At 63.8% G+C, this 18520-nt stretch overlaps 1 protein-coding gene across 3 annotated transcripts in view; it reads right to left on the bottom strand.

The window, feature by feature from the left end:
- The window catches only part of gfm1 (G elongation factor, mitochondrial 1), a 79220-nt gene that overhangs the window by 28789 nt on the left and 31911 nt on the right, over nucleotides 1-18520 (bottom strand). For 2 of the 3 annotated variants that reach the window (XR_013497426.1, XM_078208975.1), the window contains exons 10-12: nucleotides 18369-18470; nucleotides 15333-15389; nucleotides 14137-14274 (exon numbers count right to left, since the gene is read on the bottom strand). Coding sequence is in view for 2 of the 3 variants with exons in the window: in XM_078208975.1 (XP_078065101.1) it covers nucleotides 14137-14274; nucleotides 15333-15389; nucleotides 18369-18470 (297 nt within the window). In the remaining variant the exon portion in view is untranslated. The remainder of the gene's footprint in view (nucleotides 1-14136; nucleotides 14275-15332; nucleotides 15390-18368; nucleotides 18471-18520) is intronic. The other variant, XM_078208983.1, reaches the window with a different exon arrangement.

The following is an 18520-nucleotide window of genomic DNA, read 5'->3' as shown; positions in this document are numbered from 1 at the left end:
TTCCACACTTCCTTCTTTTTTGGCAGATTTCTCAAACTGACACTAAGTCACAAACAAGTCAGAACTTCCTCTTACAGAACACAGGGAAAGCTGAAGCTACCTTATTCGAATGCTAATCTGGATCCTGACTCCAATTCTCTCCCAGACTGTTTACATAGGCTGAACTGGATGATGCACAAATTAATTATTATATATGAGCTGAGATTCAAACCCCGTATGCTGTCTATAATCAAGGTTAGCATATTTTGATTCTGATATCCAATTACTGATGATTTGTTGCAGAAAAAAATCTAAGTCTGATTTACATCACAATCTTTGATTACATGCAACTCTTTTGGGGAGTCAATTCACAAAATAGCAGAGCTAGGAAACGCAGAGTTGGATGGGAATAAAGGGTCTAAATCATATTACTAATGACAACTGAGGTTAGTTTAGACATTCCCACTATCATCCATGCCTACGACTGTTGGGATGATCCAAAGCACGTGAGCTCAGCAAGGATGGTTGCAAAGAAAGTTAGAACCTGATTTTGGAAGAGAGGTGGCTAGTTTTATGAATGGACTGAATGGGGAAACAGCCGAAAAGGAAATCATCAGAGCAACAGTAAATTCACTTACTGTGGTCTGAAGTAAGAAAAAGCCAAAATAAAATTTAAGCCAGTCTATTTGTTGGGAATGCACAAGAAAATCATGCCCAAAGAACTCCTCATAGGACCAGCTCTGACTGAACTAGTGCTAGCCTTGACCAGTTTTAATGTTAGGTTGATTAAAGTACGAGCTATATCACTAATGCAGGAGAAGGCAAGGCAACAAAGTTGATTAATTTTCTGATGCATAGAAAAGTGTTTGAAATTAATTGCAGTAAGTATTGATTATAACTCTCGGTATGTCCACTTGCTATCCGTAAGTTAAAACAGCTCAACTATTTATACTTGGCTTCATCCCTAGGTGGCACAGTGGTTAGCACTGCTGTGTCACAGCACCAGGGACCTGGGTTCGATTCCCGGCTTGGGTCACTGTTCAGAGTCTGTAAGTTCTCCCTGTGTCTGCGTGGGTTTCCTCCGGATGCTCCAGTTTCCTCCCACAGTCCGAAAGACGTGCTGGTTAGATGCATCGGCTGTGCTAAATTCTCCCTCAGTGTACCCGATCAGGCACCGGAGTGTGGTGACTAGGGTATTTTCACAGTAACTTCATTGCAACGTTAATGTAAGCCTACTTGTGACATTAATAGATAAACTTTAAATTCACTCAATGTTTTCCAGTTCATCCACTGAAAAAGTGGAGAAGCACATGTAAGACACAATATGCGGTTCAGATCACATGGCTCATTATTGTTATTTGCTGTCCACTCTCCTCGCCAAGGATCCATGCTTGTTGACAAGAGTTTTGAGCTATATTCGTCGCACCCTGAAATTCTTGGTTTTGCTACTTCCCTCCTTGTCTTGAAAACAACCTTGAAATGTATCTTTTTGATTGTTCTTTCAGCCAATTATCCTCCATATTCTTCTCCTGGGTTCTTTTTGTCCCACAAGAAATTCTCTGGAACACTTTGTACTTTAAAAATGCATTGCAAATGTAATTTTTGCTGTCAAAATTAAGCCTCATGTCAGTGACTAACTCAAGTATTTGGTCTATAACTTTCCAGATTCAAAGCAGCTAAGTTGAATAGAAAAACAAAAATAACGAAGGTGAGAGGAAAGCTGGTCTTGAACACAGCTGGATGTCAGGACCAAAATATCTTAGTTAGATTTCAGGGCAGGGCAAAAGCACTTTGAAGAAAAACGTAGAAGATATTAGACTTTGTTCTAAAATCTGCCACATAGATTGATTTACATCTATTCAAGAAAATCCAATCTCAGGAACAAAAGGAAATAACATTTCAATTATGTTAATAATCTTATCAAACTCAATATAATTTGTTTGAGATAAATGAATCGCCCAGTGTAAAAATACTTTCCAGTCCATAAAATCAGCTTAGAAATTCCATTATAATGATTTTACAAGTATGAAGGTTGTACTGGCTTGTTTTATACTTGGGCAGGCTGGTGGCAAGATAAATCATACCAGTCCATAAAGCACACCATATATTGGCAGCCGTAAAAATCTAACGGACAGGGTAATTTAAGCAGTGGATTTTACAGGACTGCCATCCCTATTCCAATACTATGCTGGAAAACAAGGATTCCCAAAGTGGAGCCTGCGAAACAGGTGGCTGCCACGTAACCAGCAAACGCCAATTTGATGGGAGCAACTGGCAAATTTCAAAAGTAATTACAGCAATGAAATAGGCCAATAAAGCAAGCTGTGTCTCTGACTGGCCCTCAGATACATTCCATCTGTTGCTGAGCAGAATGGAGTGAGGATTGATCTGGAGGCAGAAGTCGGCGGCAAAAAGAGGCATTGAGAAGTAGCGGCAGCAATGTGGAGAGGCAGCAATGATGTGGAGAGATTGCGATATAATAGTGGAGAGGCCCCAGAAAGGCAGGGACAGGGGTTCTACCTCACAGAGGGGCGAGTGTGTGTGTGACAGAGGATGAATGTATGAGTGCGTATGTGTGCGTGAAGTGAGAGGGGGAGGGGCGCGGGAGCGGGGGAGGGGCGCGGGAGCGGGGGAGGGGCGCGGGAGCGGGGGAGGGGCGCGGGAGCGGGGGAGGGGCGCGGGAGCGGGGCGCGGGAGCGGGGAGGGGCGCGGGAGCGGGGAGGGGCGCGGGGGCGGGGAGGGGCGCGGGAGCGGGGGAGGGGCGCGGGAGCGGGGGAGGGGAGCGGGGAGGGGCGCGGGGGAGGGGGGCGGGGAGGGGGGAGGAGGAGGGGGGCGGGGAGGGGGGCGGGGAGGGGGGCGGGGAGGGGGGCGGGGAGGGGGGCGGGGAGGGGGGCGGGGAGGGGGGCGGGGAGGGGGGCGGGGAGGGGGGCGGGGAGGGGGGGCGGAGGGGGGGGCGGAGGGGGGGGCGGCGGAGGGGGGGGCGGATGGGGGGGCGGGGGGGGAGGGGGTCGGAGGGGGGGGGCGGGGAGGGGGGCGGGGAGGGGGGCGGGGAGGGGGGCGGGGAGGGGGGCGGGGAGGGGGGCGGGGAGGGGGGCGGGGAGGGGGGCGGGGGGGTAGACGGGGAGGGGGGCGGAGGGGTAGACGGGGAGGGGGGCGGAGGGGTAGACGGGGAGGGGCGGAGGGGTAGACGGGGAGGGGCGGAGGGGTAGACGGGGAGGGGCGGAGGGGTAGACGGGGAGGGGCGGAGGGGTAGACGGGGAGGGGCGGAGGGGTAGACGGGGAGGGGCGGAGGGGTAGACGGGGAGGGGCGGAGGGGTAGACGGGGAGGGGCGGAGGGGTAGACGGGGAGGGGCGGAGGGGTAGACGGGGAGGGGCGGAGGGGTAGACGGGGAGGGGCGGAGGGGTAGACGGGGAGGGGCGGAGGGGTAGACGGGGAGGGGCGGAGGGGTAGACGGGGAGGGGCGGAGGGGTAGACGGGGAGGGGCGGAGGGGTAGACGCGGAGGGGTAGACGGGGAGGGGCGGAGGGGTAGACGCGGAGGGGTAGACGGGGAGGGGCGGAGGGGTAGACGGGGAGGGGCGGAGGGGTAGACGGGGAGGGGCGGAGGGGTAGACGGGGAGGGGCGGAGGGGTAGACGGGGAGGGGCGGAGGGGTAGACGGGGAGGGGCGGAGGGGTAGACGGGGAGGGGCGGAGGGGTAGACGGGGAGGGGCGGAGGGGTAGACGGGGACTGGCGGAGGGGTAGACGGGGAGGGGCGGAGGGGTAGACGGGGAGGGGCGGAGGGGTAGACGGGGAGGGGCGGAGGGGTAGACGGGGAGGGGCGGAGGGGTAGACGGGGAGGGGCGGAGGGGTAGACGGGGAGGGGCGGAGGGGTAGACGGGGAGGGGCGGAGGGGTAGACGGGGAGGGGCGGAGGGGTAGACGGGGAGGGGCGGAGGGGTAGACGGGGAGGGGCGGAGGGGTAGACGGGGAGGGGCGGAGGGGTAGACGGGGAGGGGCGGAGTGGTAGACGGGGAGGGGCGGAGGGGTAGACGGGAGGGGCGGAGGGGTAGACGGGGAGGGGCGGAGGGGTAGACGGGGAGGGGCGGAGGGGTAGACGGGGAGGGGCGGGGGTAGACGGGGAGGGGCGGGGGTAGACGGGGAGGGGCGGGGGTAGACGGGGAGGGTCGGGGGTAGACGGGGAGGGTCGGGGGTAGACGGGGAGGGTCGGGGGTAGACGGGGAGGGTCGGGGGTGGACGGGGAGGGTCGGGGGTGGACGGGGAGGGTCGGGGGTGGACGGGGAGGGTCGGGGGTGGACGGGGAGGGGCGGGGTGGACGGGGAGGGGCGGGGGTGGACGGGGAGGGGCGGGGGTGGACGGGGAGGGGCGGGGGTGGACGGGGAGGGTCGGGGGTGGACGGGGAGGGTCGGGGGTGGACGGGGAGGGTCGGGGGTGGACGGGGAGGGGCGGGGGTGGACGGTGAGGGGCGGGGGTGGACGGGGAGGGGCGGGGGTGGACGGGGAGGGGCGGGGGTGGACGGGGAGGGGCGGGGGTGGACGGGGAGGGGCGGGGGTGGACGGGGAGGGGCGGGGGTGGACGGGGAGGGGCGGGGGTGGACGGGGAGGGGCGGGGGTGGACGGGGAGGGGCGGGGGTGGACGGGGAGGGGCGGGGTTGGACGGGGAGGGGCGGGGTTGGACGGGGAGGGGCGGGGTTGGACGGGGAGGGGCGGGGTTGGACGGGGAGGGGCGGGGTTGGACGGGGAGGGGCGGGGTTGGACGGGGAGGGGCGGGGTTGGACGGGGAGGGGCGGGGTTGGACGGGGAGGGGCGGGGTTGGACGGGGAGGGGCGGGGTTGGACGGGGAGGGGCGGGGTTGGACGGGGAGGGGCGGGGTTGGACGGGGAGGGGCGGGGTTGGACGGGGAGGGGCGGGGTTGGACGGGGAGGGGCGGGGGTAGACGGGGAGGGGCGGGGGTAGACGGGGAGGGGCGGGGGTAGACGGGGAGGGGCGGGGGTAGACGGGGAGGGGCGGGGTAGACGGGGAGGGGCGGGGAGGGGCGGGGGTGGACGGGGAGGGGCGGGGGTGGACGGGGAGGGGCGGGGGTGGACGGGGAGGGGCGGGGGTGGACGGGGAGGGGCGGGGGTGGACGGGGAGGGGCGGGGTTGGACGGGGAGGGGCGGGGTTGGACGGGGAGGGGCGGGGTTGGACGGGGAGGGGCGGGGTTGGACGGGGAGGGGCGGGGTTGGACGGGGAGGGGCGGGGTTGGACGGGGAGGGGCGGGGTTGGACGGGGAGGGGCGGGGTTGGACGGGGAGGGGCGGGGTTGGACGGGGAGGGGCGGGGTGGGACGGGGAGGGGCGGGGTGGGACGGGGAGGGGCGGGGTGGGACGGGGAGGGGCGGGGAGGGGCGGGGTGGGACGGGGAGGGGCGGGGTGGGACGGGGAGGGGCGGGGTGGGACGGGGAGGGGCGGGGTGGGACGGGGAGGGGCGGGGTGGGACGGGGAGGGGCGGGGTAGACGGGGAGGGGCGGGGTAGACGGGGAGGGGCGGGGTAGACGGGGAGATGCGGGGGTAGACGGGGAGGGGCGGGGTAGACGGGGAGGGGCGGGGTAGACGGGGAGGGGCGGGGTAGACGGGGAGGGGCGGGGGTAGACGGGGAGGGGCGGGGGTAGACGGGGAGGGGCGGGGGTAGACGGGGAGGGGCGGGGGTAGACGGGGAGGGGCGGGGGTAGACGGGGAGGGGCGGGGGTAGACGGGGAGGGGCGGGGGTAGACGGGGAGGGGCGGGGGTAGACGGGGAGGGGCGGGGGTAGACGGGGAGGGGCGGGGGTAGACGGGGAGGGGCGGGGGTAGACGGGGAGGGGCGGGGGTAGACGGGGAGGGGCGGGGGTAGACGGGGAGGGGCGGGGGTAGACGGGGAGGGGCGGGGGTAGACGGGGAGGGGCGGGGGTAGACGGGGAGGGGCGGGGGTAGACGGGGAGGGGCGGAGGGGTAGACGGGGAGGGGCGGAGGGGTAGACGGGGAGGGGCGGAGGGGTAGACGGGGAGGGGCGGAGGGGTAGACGGGGAGGGGCGGAGGGGTAGACGGGGAGGGGCGGAGGGGTAGACGGGGAGGGGCGGAGGGGTAGACGGGGAGGGGCGGAGGGGTAGACGGGGAGGGGCGGAGGGGTAGACGGGGAGGGGCGGAGGGGTAGACGGGGAGGGGCGGAGGGGTAGACGGGGAGGGGCGGAGGGGTAGACGGGGAGGGGCGGAGGGGTAGACGGGGAGGGGCGGAGGGGTAGACGGGGAGGGGCGGAGGGGTAGACGGGGAGGGGCGGAGGGGTAGACGGGGAGGGGCGGAGGGGTAGACGGGGAGGGGCGGAGGGGTAGACGGGGAGGGGCGGAGGGGGAGACGGGGAGGGGCGGAGGGGTAGACGGGGAGGGGCGGAGGGGTAGACGGGGAGGGGCGGAGGGGTAGACGGGGACTGGCGGAGGGGTAGACGGGGAGGGGCGGAGGGGTAGACGGGGAGGGGCGGAGGGGTAGACGGGGAGGGGCGGAGGGGTAGACGGGGAGGGGCGGAGGGGTAGACGGGGAGGGGCGGAGGGGTAGACGGGGAGGGGCGGAGGGGTAGACGGAGAGGGGCGGAGGGGTAGACGGGGAGGGGCGGAGGGGTAGACGGGGAGGGGCGGAGGGGTAGACGGGGAGGGGCGGAGGAGTAGACGGGGAGGGGCGGAGGGGTAGACGGGGAGGGGCGGAGGGGTAGACGGGGAGGGGCGGAGGGGTAGACGGGGAGGGGCGGAGGGGTAGACGGGGAGGGGCGGAGGGGTAGACGGGGAGGGGCGGGGGTAGACGGGGAGGGGCGGGGGTAGACGGGGAGGGTCGGGGGTAGACGGGGAGGGTCGGGGGTAGACGGGGAGGGTCGGGGGTAGACGGGGAGGGTCGGGGGTAGACGGGGAGGGTCGGGGGTAGACGGGGAGGGTCGGGGGTAGACGGGGAGGGTCGGGGGTAGACGGGGAGGGTCGGGGGTAGACGGGGAGGGTCGGGGGTAGACGGGGAGGGTCGGGGGTAGACGGGGAGGGTCGGGGGTAGACGGGGAGGGGCGGGGATAGACGGGGAGGGGCGGGGGTAGACGGGGAGGGGCGGGGGTAGACGGGGAGGGGCGGGGGTAGACGGGGAGGGTCGGGGGTAGACGGGGAGGGTCGGGGGTAGACGGGGAGGGGCGGGGGTAGACGGTGAGGGGCGGGGGTAGACGGGGAGGGGCGGGGGTAGACGGGGAGGGGCGGGGGTGGACGGGGAGGGGCGGGGGTGGACGGGGAGGGGCGGGGGTGGACGGGGAGGGGCGGGGGTGGACGGGGAGGGGCGGGGGTGGACGGGGAGGGGCGGGGGTGGACGGGGAGGGGCGGGGGTGGACGGGGAGGGGCGGGGGTGGACGGGGAGGGGCGGGGTTGGACGGGGAGGGGCGGGGTTGGACGGGGAGGGGCGGGGTTGGACGGGGAGGGGCGGGGTTGGACGGGGAGGGGCGGGGTTGGACGGGGAGGGGCGGGGTTGGACGGGGAGGGGCGGGGTTGGACGGGGAGGGGCGGGGTTGGACGGGGAGGGGCGGGGTTGGACGGGGAGGGGCGGGGTTGGACGGGGAGGGGCGGGGTTGGACGGGGAGGGGCGGGGTTGGACGGGGAGGGGCGGGGTTGGACGGGGAGGGGCGGGGGTAGACGGGGAGGGGCGGGGGTAGACGGGGAGGGGCGGGGGTAGACGGGGAGGGGCGGGGGTAGACGGGGAGGGGCGGGGTAGACGGGGAGGGGCGGGGTAGACGGGGAGGGGCGGGGGTGGACGGGGAGGGGCGGGGTGGACGGGGAGGGGCGGGGGTGGACGGGGAGGGGCGGGGGTAGACGGGGAGGGGCGGGGGTGGACGGGGAGGGGCGGGGTTGGACGGGGAGGGGCGGGGTTGGACGGGGAGGGGCGGGGTTGGACGGGGAGGAGCGGGGTTGGACGGGGAGGGGCGGGGTTGGACGGGGAGGGGCGGGGTTGGACGGGGAGGGGCGGGGTTGGACGGGGAGGGGCGGGGTTGGACGGGGAGGGGCGGGGTTGGACGGGGAGGGGCGGGGTTGGACGGGGAGGGGCGGGGTTGGACGGGGAGGGGCGGGGTTGGACGGGGAGGGGCGGGGTTGGACGGGGAGGGGCGGGGTTGGACGGGGAGGGGAGGGGTTGGACGGGGAGGGGCGGGGTTGGACGGGGAGGGGCGGGGTGGGACGGGGAGGGGCGGGGTGGGACGGGGAGGGGCGGGGTGGGACGGGGAGGGGCGGGGTGGGACGGGGAGGGGCGGGGTGGGACGGGGAGGGGCGGGGTGGGACGGGGAGGGGCGGGGTGGGACGGGGAGGGGCGGGGTGGGACGGGGAGGGGCGGGGTAGACGGGGAGGGGCGGGGTAGACGGGGAGGGGCGGGGTAGACGGGGAGATGCGGGGGTAGACGGGGAGGGGCGGGGTAGACGGGGAGGGGCGGGGTAGACGGGGAGGGGCGGGGTAGACGGGGAGGGGCGGGGGTAGACGGGGAGGGGCGGGGGTAGACGGGGAGGGGCGGGGGTAGACGGGGAGGGGCGGGGGTAGACGGGGAGGGGCGGGGGTAGACGGGGAGGGGCGGGGGTAGACGGGGAGGGGCGGGGGTAGACGGGGAGGGGCGGGGGTAGACGGGGAGGGGCGGGGGTAGACGGGGAGGGGCGGGGGTAGACGGGGAGGGGCGGGGGTAGACGGGGAGGGGCGGGGGTAGACGGGGAGGGGCGGGGGTAGACGGGGAGGGGCGGGGGTAGACGGGGAGGGGCGGGGGTAGACGGGGAGGGGCGGGGGTAGACGGCGAGGGGCGGGGGTAGACGGCGAGGGGCGGGGGTAGACGGCGAGGGGCGGGGGTAGACGGCGAGGGGCGGGGGTAGACGGCGAGGGGCGGGGGTAGACGGCGAGGGGCGGGGGTAGACGGCGAGGGGCGGGCGTAGACGGCGAGGGGCGGGGGTAGACGGCGAGGGGCGGGGGTAGACGGGGAGGGGCGGGGGTAGACGGGGAGGGGCGGGGGTAGACGGGGAGGGGCGGGGGTAGACGGGGAGGGGCGGGGGTAGACGGGGAGGGGCGGGGGTAGACGGGGAGGGGCGGGGTTAGACGGGGAGGGGCGGGGGTAGGCGGGGAGGGGCGGGGGTAGGCGGGGAGGGGCGGGGGTAGACGGGGAGGGCGGGGGTAGGCGGGGAGGGCGGGGGTAGGCGGGGAGGGGCGGGGGTAGGCGGGGAGGGGCGGGGGTAGACGGGGAGGGGCGGGGGTAGACGGGGAGGGGCGGGGGTAGACGGGGAGGGGCGGGGGTAGACGGGGAGGGGCGGGGGTAGACGGGGAGGGGCGGGGGTAGACGGGGAGGGGCGGGGGTAGACGGGGAGGGGCGGGGGTAGACGGGGAGGGGCGGGGGTAGACGGGGAGGGGCGTGGGTAGACGGGGAGGGGCGTGGGTAGACGGGGAGGGGCGGGGGTAGACGGGGAGGGGCGGGGGTAGACGGGGAGGGGCGGGGGTAGACGGGGAGGGGCGGGGTAGACGGGGAGGGGCGGGGTAGACGGGGAGGGGCGGGGGTAGACGGGGAGGGGCGGGGGTAGACGGGGAGGGGCGGGGGTAGACGGGGAGGGGCGGGGTAGACGGGGAGGGGCGGGGTAGACGGGGAGGGGCGGGGTAGACGGGGAGGGGCGGGGTAGACGGGGAGGGGCGGGGTAGACGGGGAGGGGCGGGGTAGACGGGGAGGGGCGGGGTAGACGGGGAGGGGCGGGGTAGACGGGGAGGGGCGGGGTAGACGGGGAGGGGCGGGGTAGACGGGGAGGGGCGAGGTAGACGGGGAGGGGCGAGGTAGACGGGGAGGGGCGGGGGTAGACGGGGAGGGGCGGGGGTAGACGGGGAGGGGCGGGGGTAGACGGGGAGGGGCGGGGGTAGACGGGGAGGGGCGGGGGTAGACGGGGAGGGGCGGGGGTAGACGGGGAGGGGCGGGGGTAGACGGGGAGGGGCGGGGGTAGACGGGGAGGGGCGGGGGTAGACGGGGAGGGGCGGGGGTAGACGGGGAGGGGCGGGAGTAGACGGGGAGGGGCGGGGTAGACGGGGAGGGGCGGGGGTAGACGGGGAGGGGCGGGGGTAGACGGGGAGGGGCGGGGGTAGACGGGGAGGGGCGGGGTAGACGGGGAGGGGCGGGGTAGACGGGGAGGGGCGGGGTAGACGGGGAGGGGCGGGGTAGACGGGGAGGGGCGGGGTAGACGGGGAGGGGCGGGGTAGACGGGGAGGGGCGGGGTAGACGGGGAGGGGCGGGGTAGACGGGGAGGGGCGGGGTAGACGGGGAGGGGCGGGGTAGACGGGGAGGGGCGGGGTAGACGGGGAGGGGCGGGGTAGACGGGGAGGGGCGGGGTAGACGGGGAGGGGCGGGGTAGACGGGGAGGGGCGGGGTAGACGGGGAGGGGCGGGGTAGACGGGGAGGGGCGGGGTAGACGGGGAGGGGCGGGGTAGACGGGGAGGGGCGGGGTAGACGGGGAGGGGCGGGGTAGACGGGGAGGGGCGGGGGTAGACGGGGAGGGGCGGGGGTAGACGGGGAGGGGCGGGGGTAGACGGGGAGGGGCGGGGCTGGACGGGGGTAGACGGGGAGGGGCGGGGGTAGACGGGGAGGGGCGGGGGTAGACGGGGAGGGTCGGGGGTAGACGGGGAGGGTCGGGGGTAGACGGGGAGGTTCGGGGGTAGACGGGGAGGGTCGGGGTAGACGGGGAGGGTCGGGGGTAGACGGGGAGGGTCGGGGGTAGACGGGGAGGGTCGGGGGTAGACGGGGAGGGTCGGGGGTAGACGGGAGGGTCGGGGGTAGACGGGAGGGGCGGGGGTAGACGGGGAGGGGCGGGGGTAGACGGGGAGGGGCGGGGGTAGACGGGGAGGGGCGGGGGTAGACGGGGAGGGGCGGGGGTAGACGGGGAGGGGCGGGGGTAGACGGGGAGGGGCGGGGGTAGACGGGGAGGGGCGGGGGTAGACGGGGAGGGGCGGGGGTAGACGGGGAGGGGCGGGGGTAGACGGGGAGGGGCGGGGGTAGACGGGGAGGGGCGGGGGTAGACGGGGAGGGGCGGGGTTAGACGGGGAGGGGCGGGGGTAGACGGGGAGGGGCGGGGGTAGACGGGGAGGGGCGGGGGTAGACCGGGAGGGGCGGGGGTAGACCGTGAGGGGCGGGGGTAGACCGGGAGGGGCGGGGGTAGACCGGGAGGGGCGGGGGTAGACCGGGAGGGGCGGGGGTAGACCGGGAGGGGCGGGGGTAAACGGGGAGGGGCGGGGGTAAACGGGGAGGGGCGGGGGTAGACGGGGAGGGGCGATGGTAGACGGGGAGGGGCGGGGTAGACGGGGAGGGGCGGGGGTAGACGGGGAGGGGCGGGGGTAGACGGGGAGGGGCGGGGGAAGACGGGGAGGGGCGGGGAAGACGGGTAGGGGCGGGGAAGACGGGTAGGGGCGGGGGAAGACGGGTAGGGGCGGGGGAAGACGGGTAGGGGCGGGGGAAGACGGGGAGGGGCGGGGGAAGACGGGGAGGGGCGGGGGAAGACCGGGAGGGGCGGGGGAAGACCGGGAGGGGCGGGGGAAGACCGGGAGGGGCGGGGGTAGACGGGGAGGGGCGGGGGTAGACGGGGAGGGGCGGGGGTAGACGGGGAGGGGCGGGGGTAGACGGGGAGGGGCGGGGGTAGACGGGGAGGGGCGGGGGTAGACGGGGAGGGGCGGGGGTAGACGGGGAGGGGCGGGGGTAGACGGGGAGGGGCGGGGGTAGACGGGGAGGGGCGGGGGTAGACGGGGAGGGGCGGGGGTAGACGGGGAGGGGCGGGGGTAGACGGGGAGGGGCGGGGGTAGACGGGGAGGGGCGGGGGTAGACGGGGAGGGGCGGGGGTAGACGGGGAGGGGCGGGGGTAGACGGGGAGGGGCGGGGGTAGACGGGGAGGGGCGGGGGTAGACGGGGAGGGGCGGGGGTAGACGGGGAGGGGCGGGGGTAGACGGGGAGGGGCGGGGGTAGACGGGGAGGGGCGGGGGTAGACGGGGAGGGGCGGGGGTAGACGGGGAGGGGCGGGGGTAGACGGGGAGTGGCGGGCGTAGACGGGGAGGGGCGGGGGTAGACGGGGAGGGGCGGGGGTAGACGGGGAGGGGCGGGGGTAGACGGGGAGGGGCGGGGGTAGACGGGGAGGGGCGGGGGTAGACGGGGAGTGGCGGGCGTAGACGGGGAGGGGCGGGGGTAGACGGGGAGGGGCGGGGGTAGACGGGGAGGGGCGGGGGTAGACGGGGCGGGGGTAGACGGGGAGGGGCGGGGGTAGACGGGGAGGGGCGGGGGTAGACGGGGAGGGGCGGGGGTAGACGGGGAGGGGCGGGGGTAGACGGGGAGGGGCGGGGGTAGACGGGGAGGGGCGGGGGCAGACGGGGAGGGGCGGGGGTAGACGGGGAGGGGCGGGGGTAGACGGGGAGGGGCGGGGGTAGACGGGGAGGGGCGGGGGTAGACGGGGAGGGGCGGGGGTAGACGGGGAGGGGCGGGGGTAGACGGGGAGGGGCCGGGGTAGACGGGGAGGGGCCGGGGTAGACGGGGAGGGGCCGGGGTAGACGGGGAGGGGCCGGGGTAGACGGGGAGGGGCCGGGGTAGACGGGGAGGGGCGGTGGGTGGGGGCAGGGGGGCGGGGGCAGGGGGGCGGGGGCAGGGGGGCGGGCGCAGGGGGGCGGGCGCAGGGGGGCGGGCGCAGGGGGGCGGGCGCAGGGGGGCGGGCGCAGGGGGGCGGGCGCAGGGGGGCGGGCGCAGGGGGGCGGGCGCAGGGGGGCGGGCGCAGGGGGGCGGGCGCAGGGGGGCGGGCGCAGGGGGGCGGGCGCAGGGGGGCGGGCGCAGGGGGGCGGGCGCAGGGGGGCGGGCGCAGGGGGGCGGGCGCAGGGGGGCGGGCGCAGGGGGGCGGGCGCAGGGGGGGCGGGCGCAGGGGGGGCGGGCGCAGGGGGGGCGGGCGCAGGGGGGGCGGGCGGAGGAAGGGGGATTGAGGGGGAGGGGTGGCCGGGGGGGCGGGGAGGGTGCGGGCGGGGGCGGGGAGGCGGCAGGTTGGGGGCCGGGTAGGGGGAGGGTGGGGGGAGGGAGGGGCCGGCGCGGGGTGGGAGCGGCCAGCGGGGGGAGGGAGGGGCCGGCGGGGGGAGGGAGGGGCCGGCGGGGGGAGGGAGGGGCCGGCGGCGGGAGGGAGGGGGCCGGCGGCGGGAGGGAGGGGGCCGGCGGCGGGAGGGAGGGGGCCGGCGGCGGGAGGGAGGGGGCCGGCGGCGGGAGGGAGGGGGCCGGCCGGCGGGAGGGAGGGGGCCGGCCGGCAGGAGGGAGGGGGCCGGCCGGCAGGAGGGAGGGGGCCGGCCGGCGGGGGGAGGGAGGGGTGAGCATGAGGCGGGGTGCTGCTGCGGGCGAAGTGGCGGGGGGGGGGCTAGGATGCCAGGCTGGGGATGGGCGTGGTCGCAGGCACTGAGCATGGTGGGGGGGGGGGGGGGAACAGGAGGGTGCCGGAGCGGGAGGGCGCCGGGCGGGGGCGCGTGAGGTCGCGGGCCCGGGAGGACGGGGTCCCGGGAGGGCGCGGGGACGGCACAGGAGGGCGCCGGGCGGGCGCCAGGCACGGGAGGGCGCCGGGCGGGGGCGCGGGAGGGAGACAGGTAAGTGGGGTGCATCTCTGAATTCAGGCTTGTTGATAAACCATGATCCTTCGAATATGATCGAATACATTTAACAAATGTCGAATGAAGGATCGGAAAAGCTTACTCATTCACATATTAATAGAACTATCAACATCAAATGAGATAAACAAATAAGTATCGAAGTTTTGATTGGATTGCAGAGGGAGCACACACTCTCATGGTCAATGTTGTGTGCAACCAGCACGCACCTCACTTCCTGTGCCGTTTATGTGTACATCACTTCAGTCCTTTGGTAGGAACAAAAACTCCATGAACAGTAACCAGCAGAATCTGCAACCCTGTCCATGGGAAATGGTCAACAAAGTATCTCGTGTGCTGCACTCAAGCCTGGTGGACCGCATGTGGCCCTCGGCTGCAGGTTGCTCACCACTGATCTGTGAGGAGTTGCAGCCACATAAAATACGTTTATATTGAAACTCAATGTTCACAACACATTTAATGAACTGCACCAAAATTCAAACCTTAAAATTAAAATGAAGTTGCAAATCGGTTAAATACCTGTGCATAGATTTCTAAGTGCAATTCTCCCATTCCAGATACAATTGTTTCTCTACTCTCAGAGTCATAATTAACTCTAAAAGTGGGGTCCTCTCGTGCAAATCTGCCAATTCCTTTGGAAAATTTATCCAGATCGTTCTGAAACAAAATATTGTGCACTTTGAAGTGTTTTCTTTATCATCTTGCATTGAATTTTTTTTCCAGTCTAAACAATACATTCTTAGTTTCAACATTCCTCCTGCATTTGGAAAGCATAATGAAATACTCCAATTCCCAGTTGTAGTGAGATGTAACAAAATATCTTTGAATATTTGAGTCTGTGAACTTAAGAAAGTATCTACAAATTTAATTTAACTTCATGAGCACATCCAATATCTAATTATAATGATCATTTTTGATACAAAACAACTTTGAGCGACTCAAATATTAGAAACATGTATATATTTATAATCATAACAGGTTTATTTCCCCAAAATGTAAAATCTTCAGTAAATACATCACTGGAATATTTCAACTTAAATCATTACTCAAGAAAACTGGCCGTCAATTCATATTTTATTTTCCCATGACTTTTACATCATAGCTCTAATTTCAAATTACTTTTGTCACCTATATAGGTGGCACGATGGCGCAGTGGTTAGCACTGCTGCCTCACAGCGCCAGGGACCCGGGTTTGATTCCCGGCTTGGGTCACTGTCTGTGTGGAGTTTGCACATTCTCCCCGTGCCTGCGTGGGTTTCCTCCGGGTGCTCCGGTTTCCTCCCAGCTGAAAGACCGGTTAGACGCATTGAGCCGAACAAGCGTTGGAGTGTGGCGACTCGGAGAATATCATAGTAACTTCATTGCAGTTTTAATGTAAGCTTTGTGACTCATAAATAAACTTTACTTTTCATCTCTTCAGGCAACCAACTTCTCATTTTCATTTCAGATTCTGCATATTGTTATTTTTTCCCGCCACATATCTGAATCTCAATTTAAAGTACATCACCATTCTTTTAAAAAATGCATTCATCAACAAAGACACATCGGCTGAGGAAAGAATATCTCAATTTTCATTTAGAATCAGAGTACAGAAATTACGCAAGGCAGAGACTAAAGCCTGATTTTCTAAATGTATGCCAAAGCATATTGCATAAAACCATTAAAGAACATGAAAATCAAAATCATATCAGTTTTGTCTCTCCAATTTTACATACCTTGTTGACAGGTTTTATTGCCACTGATATCACTGGTTCAGGGACATGAATAGATTCCTGTATTGTAGTTTTAAAAAGAACAATTACTATAAATATTTCACATCTCAGATTCTTATATTTCTGTGTTACTCAATTACATTGTTGTACTTACATTAAAATTTTCATTATTTTAATGCCATATTGTCTCCAAGAGACGACATTTCAATTAAATGAATTAAAAATACCAAATTTGGTTTGACTCTCACAGCTCCTTCCTAAACCTTACAGATTTCAATATCAGAAAAATATAAAATGCACTTTGCAATACAGTACTGGGTTCTCGTCAATAAAAATAATTTTCTCGTTTCACTGTCATAGAGCTAGTTTACTTGAAGATTGAACAGCTGTGGGGAGACAAGAAATGCATTTTCTTGTCAGATTTTATTATCCAACAATGTGAGCAGTTATCCATCTGGTGATCATTATATATTAGAAGAAATGTGTAACAATAAAACTTCAATTGTGTACAAATTGTTTGATACTAAAGACTACAAATTAACATTTATGTAACATAATTATTCCCAATTTCCCCAAGTGAAGCTGCAAGTCAAAGAAAAATTGTTGTTCTATCACTTTCTTATTCAACAGTCAGGTGAAAGGGCACACAGCAGAGTGCATTCTTTTGCCACGCTGTATTATTTTAACATTATCACAATTATGCAGCTCTTCGTTGAAGCTTTTCCCTGTCTAGTTGATGCCTTGTAACTAGAAAGCTGATAAAAGAAATCTCTTTATTAAGAGCTTCCATCTCACTGAGGAGGCTTCAGGCCAATCCACATCCAACACCTGCTCTGAAAACTCTGCTCATAGATTGACAGCTCTGACAATTTGCACCCACAGTAGCTGAGGAAATCCACGATTCTAAAACAATCTACAACATTCTAAATCAAACAACCCACAACGTTCTAAAACAAAAAGTAAATTCGGTCCATCTCCAAATGTTAATAAATGGATCCAGATCCTTCAAAAATTGAAGAGGGTTAGTAGTCACATAAATAACCATGAAGGGACTAGTAGCCAGATTAATAATCATACTCAGTGAAAGGGTTAAAATAAAGCATGCACACAATTTATCTGCACCAAACAGTGGGCTGTTAGTTTCTGGAAAGAAATCTTGCAATGAGACAAAGAGAGCCTGTCCAGACAGATATGGCCTTTAGTAGCACGGTAGCGGCACGGTAGCACAGTGGTTAGCACTGCTGCTTCACAGCTCCAGGGTCCCGGGTTCGATTCCCAGCCCGGGTCACTGTCTGTGTGGAGTTTGCACATTCTCCTCGTGTCTGCGTGGGTTTCCTCCGGGTGCTCCGGTTTCCTCCCACAGTCCAAAGATGTGCGGGTTAGGTTGATTGGCCAGGTTAAAAATTGCCCCTTAGAGTCCTGGGATGCGTAGGTTAGAGGGATTAGCGGGTAAAAAAAAAGGGATTAGCGGGTAGGGCCTGGGTGGGATTGTGGTCGGTGCAGACTCGATGGGCCGAATGGCCTCCTTCTGCACTGTAGGGTTTCTATGTTTCTATGTTTCTAAGATAACGTAGGGAGAGAAACTCTGGAATGTAGGTTTATTTATCTATCCATGGTTCAGTCTAAAGGAATTCATTAAAGTGGACATGGAGAGGGATTTGATACCTTCAAATCCAAATTCAGGCTGGGATGTTAAGGGCAACTTGTAACAATAATGAATTAGATCAGCTAACATGAAATCTTCACAGCAATTGGATATTATAATTAAGCAGATGTGCAACGGCTGTGATTGGTTTTAACATCTGTATCATATGCATGAAGTAACCCTAATCAATAGTTGTGAGTGGACATAACTTCTATTTTCCTGTACATCCCTGATTGGTGTATGCTAATTTCTTGTAACTGGATCTTGACTACAATTGTTTGTAGAATTCTTGAATCAGAGTCTTTTCCCTTGTGAACCACTAGTTGGAGTACTGGAACTGGCCCTTACTATATAGGCCATATTGAAGACCCTGTCTTAAACTCCAAGAGTCTTTGTCTGGCTTTCTTGAAAGTGAGAGTGTGAAGTGCACTAAACCTGAATAGCTGTATTATCTCCCGAACAAAGACATTCCAAACCAGATCTGCATCTTCGCTAAAAAATTATCAGCTCTTAGTTGGGCCTGACCTTATCTGCACACCAAGTTTGAATGAAATGCATTCATTAGTTTTTGAGGAGGGGGGGGGGGGGGGGGCAAGAACAGCACCAAATCCCAGAAGTATATCGGAGGCACAAGGTCATCAAACAGGTGAGTAGTAGAGAAACTCTGACCCACATGTACTAGACCAAAACAAACTTCAGCAGACATGAAAGGAAGCAAAACCACAATAAAGTGTATATATGTGAATTCCTGTAGTGTCGTAGAAATTCTCAGTGCCACAACAATAAAAGATTCATCACAAAAAGAACAGAGGACTATATATGGTGCAAACAAGGTTGAAACTGAGAATGGTGCAAACACTGAAAATACACCAAAATATTGCTTTTATGTATTCATAAAGGAAAAAGACATGAGCAATATATCCTCCATAAAGTTAAATCAATATGAATGAGGTGACTTCCTGAACAAACTGATAAGACTCAAAACAAATCAATCACCAAGGAAGGACATTTAGAGAAACTGGGGAGGAGATTGCTGAGGCACAATCATTATTAGAGAGCCACTGGAGAAAAGGGAGGTAGAATATACAGAGAAATGTGGTGCTCATGTTGAATGAGAACAACCTGAATGTGCCATTTATTCCCATTTGGAATTATCGCCAGGAAACGATCTATGTCAAACAGTGAGTGAGAGAGTCAGCCACAGAGAAATCTGTGACAAAAGGTATTTGATCTCACAGATTGCTCACACTTCCACATGGACACTTAATTTTCCCATGTTGCTTGTTTGTGAGGGGGTTTCAAAGATGAGAGTGACTCTTTTGGGGAGGAGGAAGTTATTCGATCACTGTTGGAGAAACTGAACATTAAGATTTTGTTATACGTTTCTTCCCTACCATTGAAAGGTTGTAGTTTGTTCTTGCAGTAAATGTATCACCACTGGCACAGTCAATGCCAAACAAAGCACAAATATCACCAGCATAAACCTCTTCAACATCCTATGGAAGTCAAACAAAAGCAATGCAAATTAAAACAGTTTCTCAATAAT

This window comes from Mustelus asterias, chromosome 3 (assembly GCF_964213995.1).
Source record: "Mustelus asterias chromosome 3, sMusAst1.hap1.1, whole genome shotgun sequence".
In the NCBI taxonomy this organism is placed as follows: domain Eukaryota; kingdom Metazoa; phylum Chordata; class Chondrichthyes; order Carcharhiniformes; family Triakidae; genus Mustelus; species Mustelus asterias.
The sequence above is the reverse complement of the archived record's forward strand: the minus strand, read 5'-3'. Positions and strand labels throughout refer to the sequence as shown.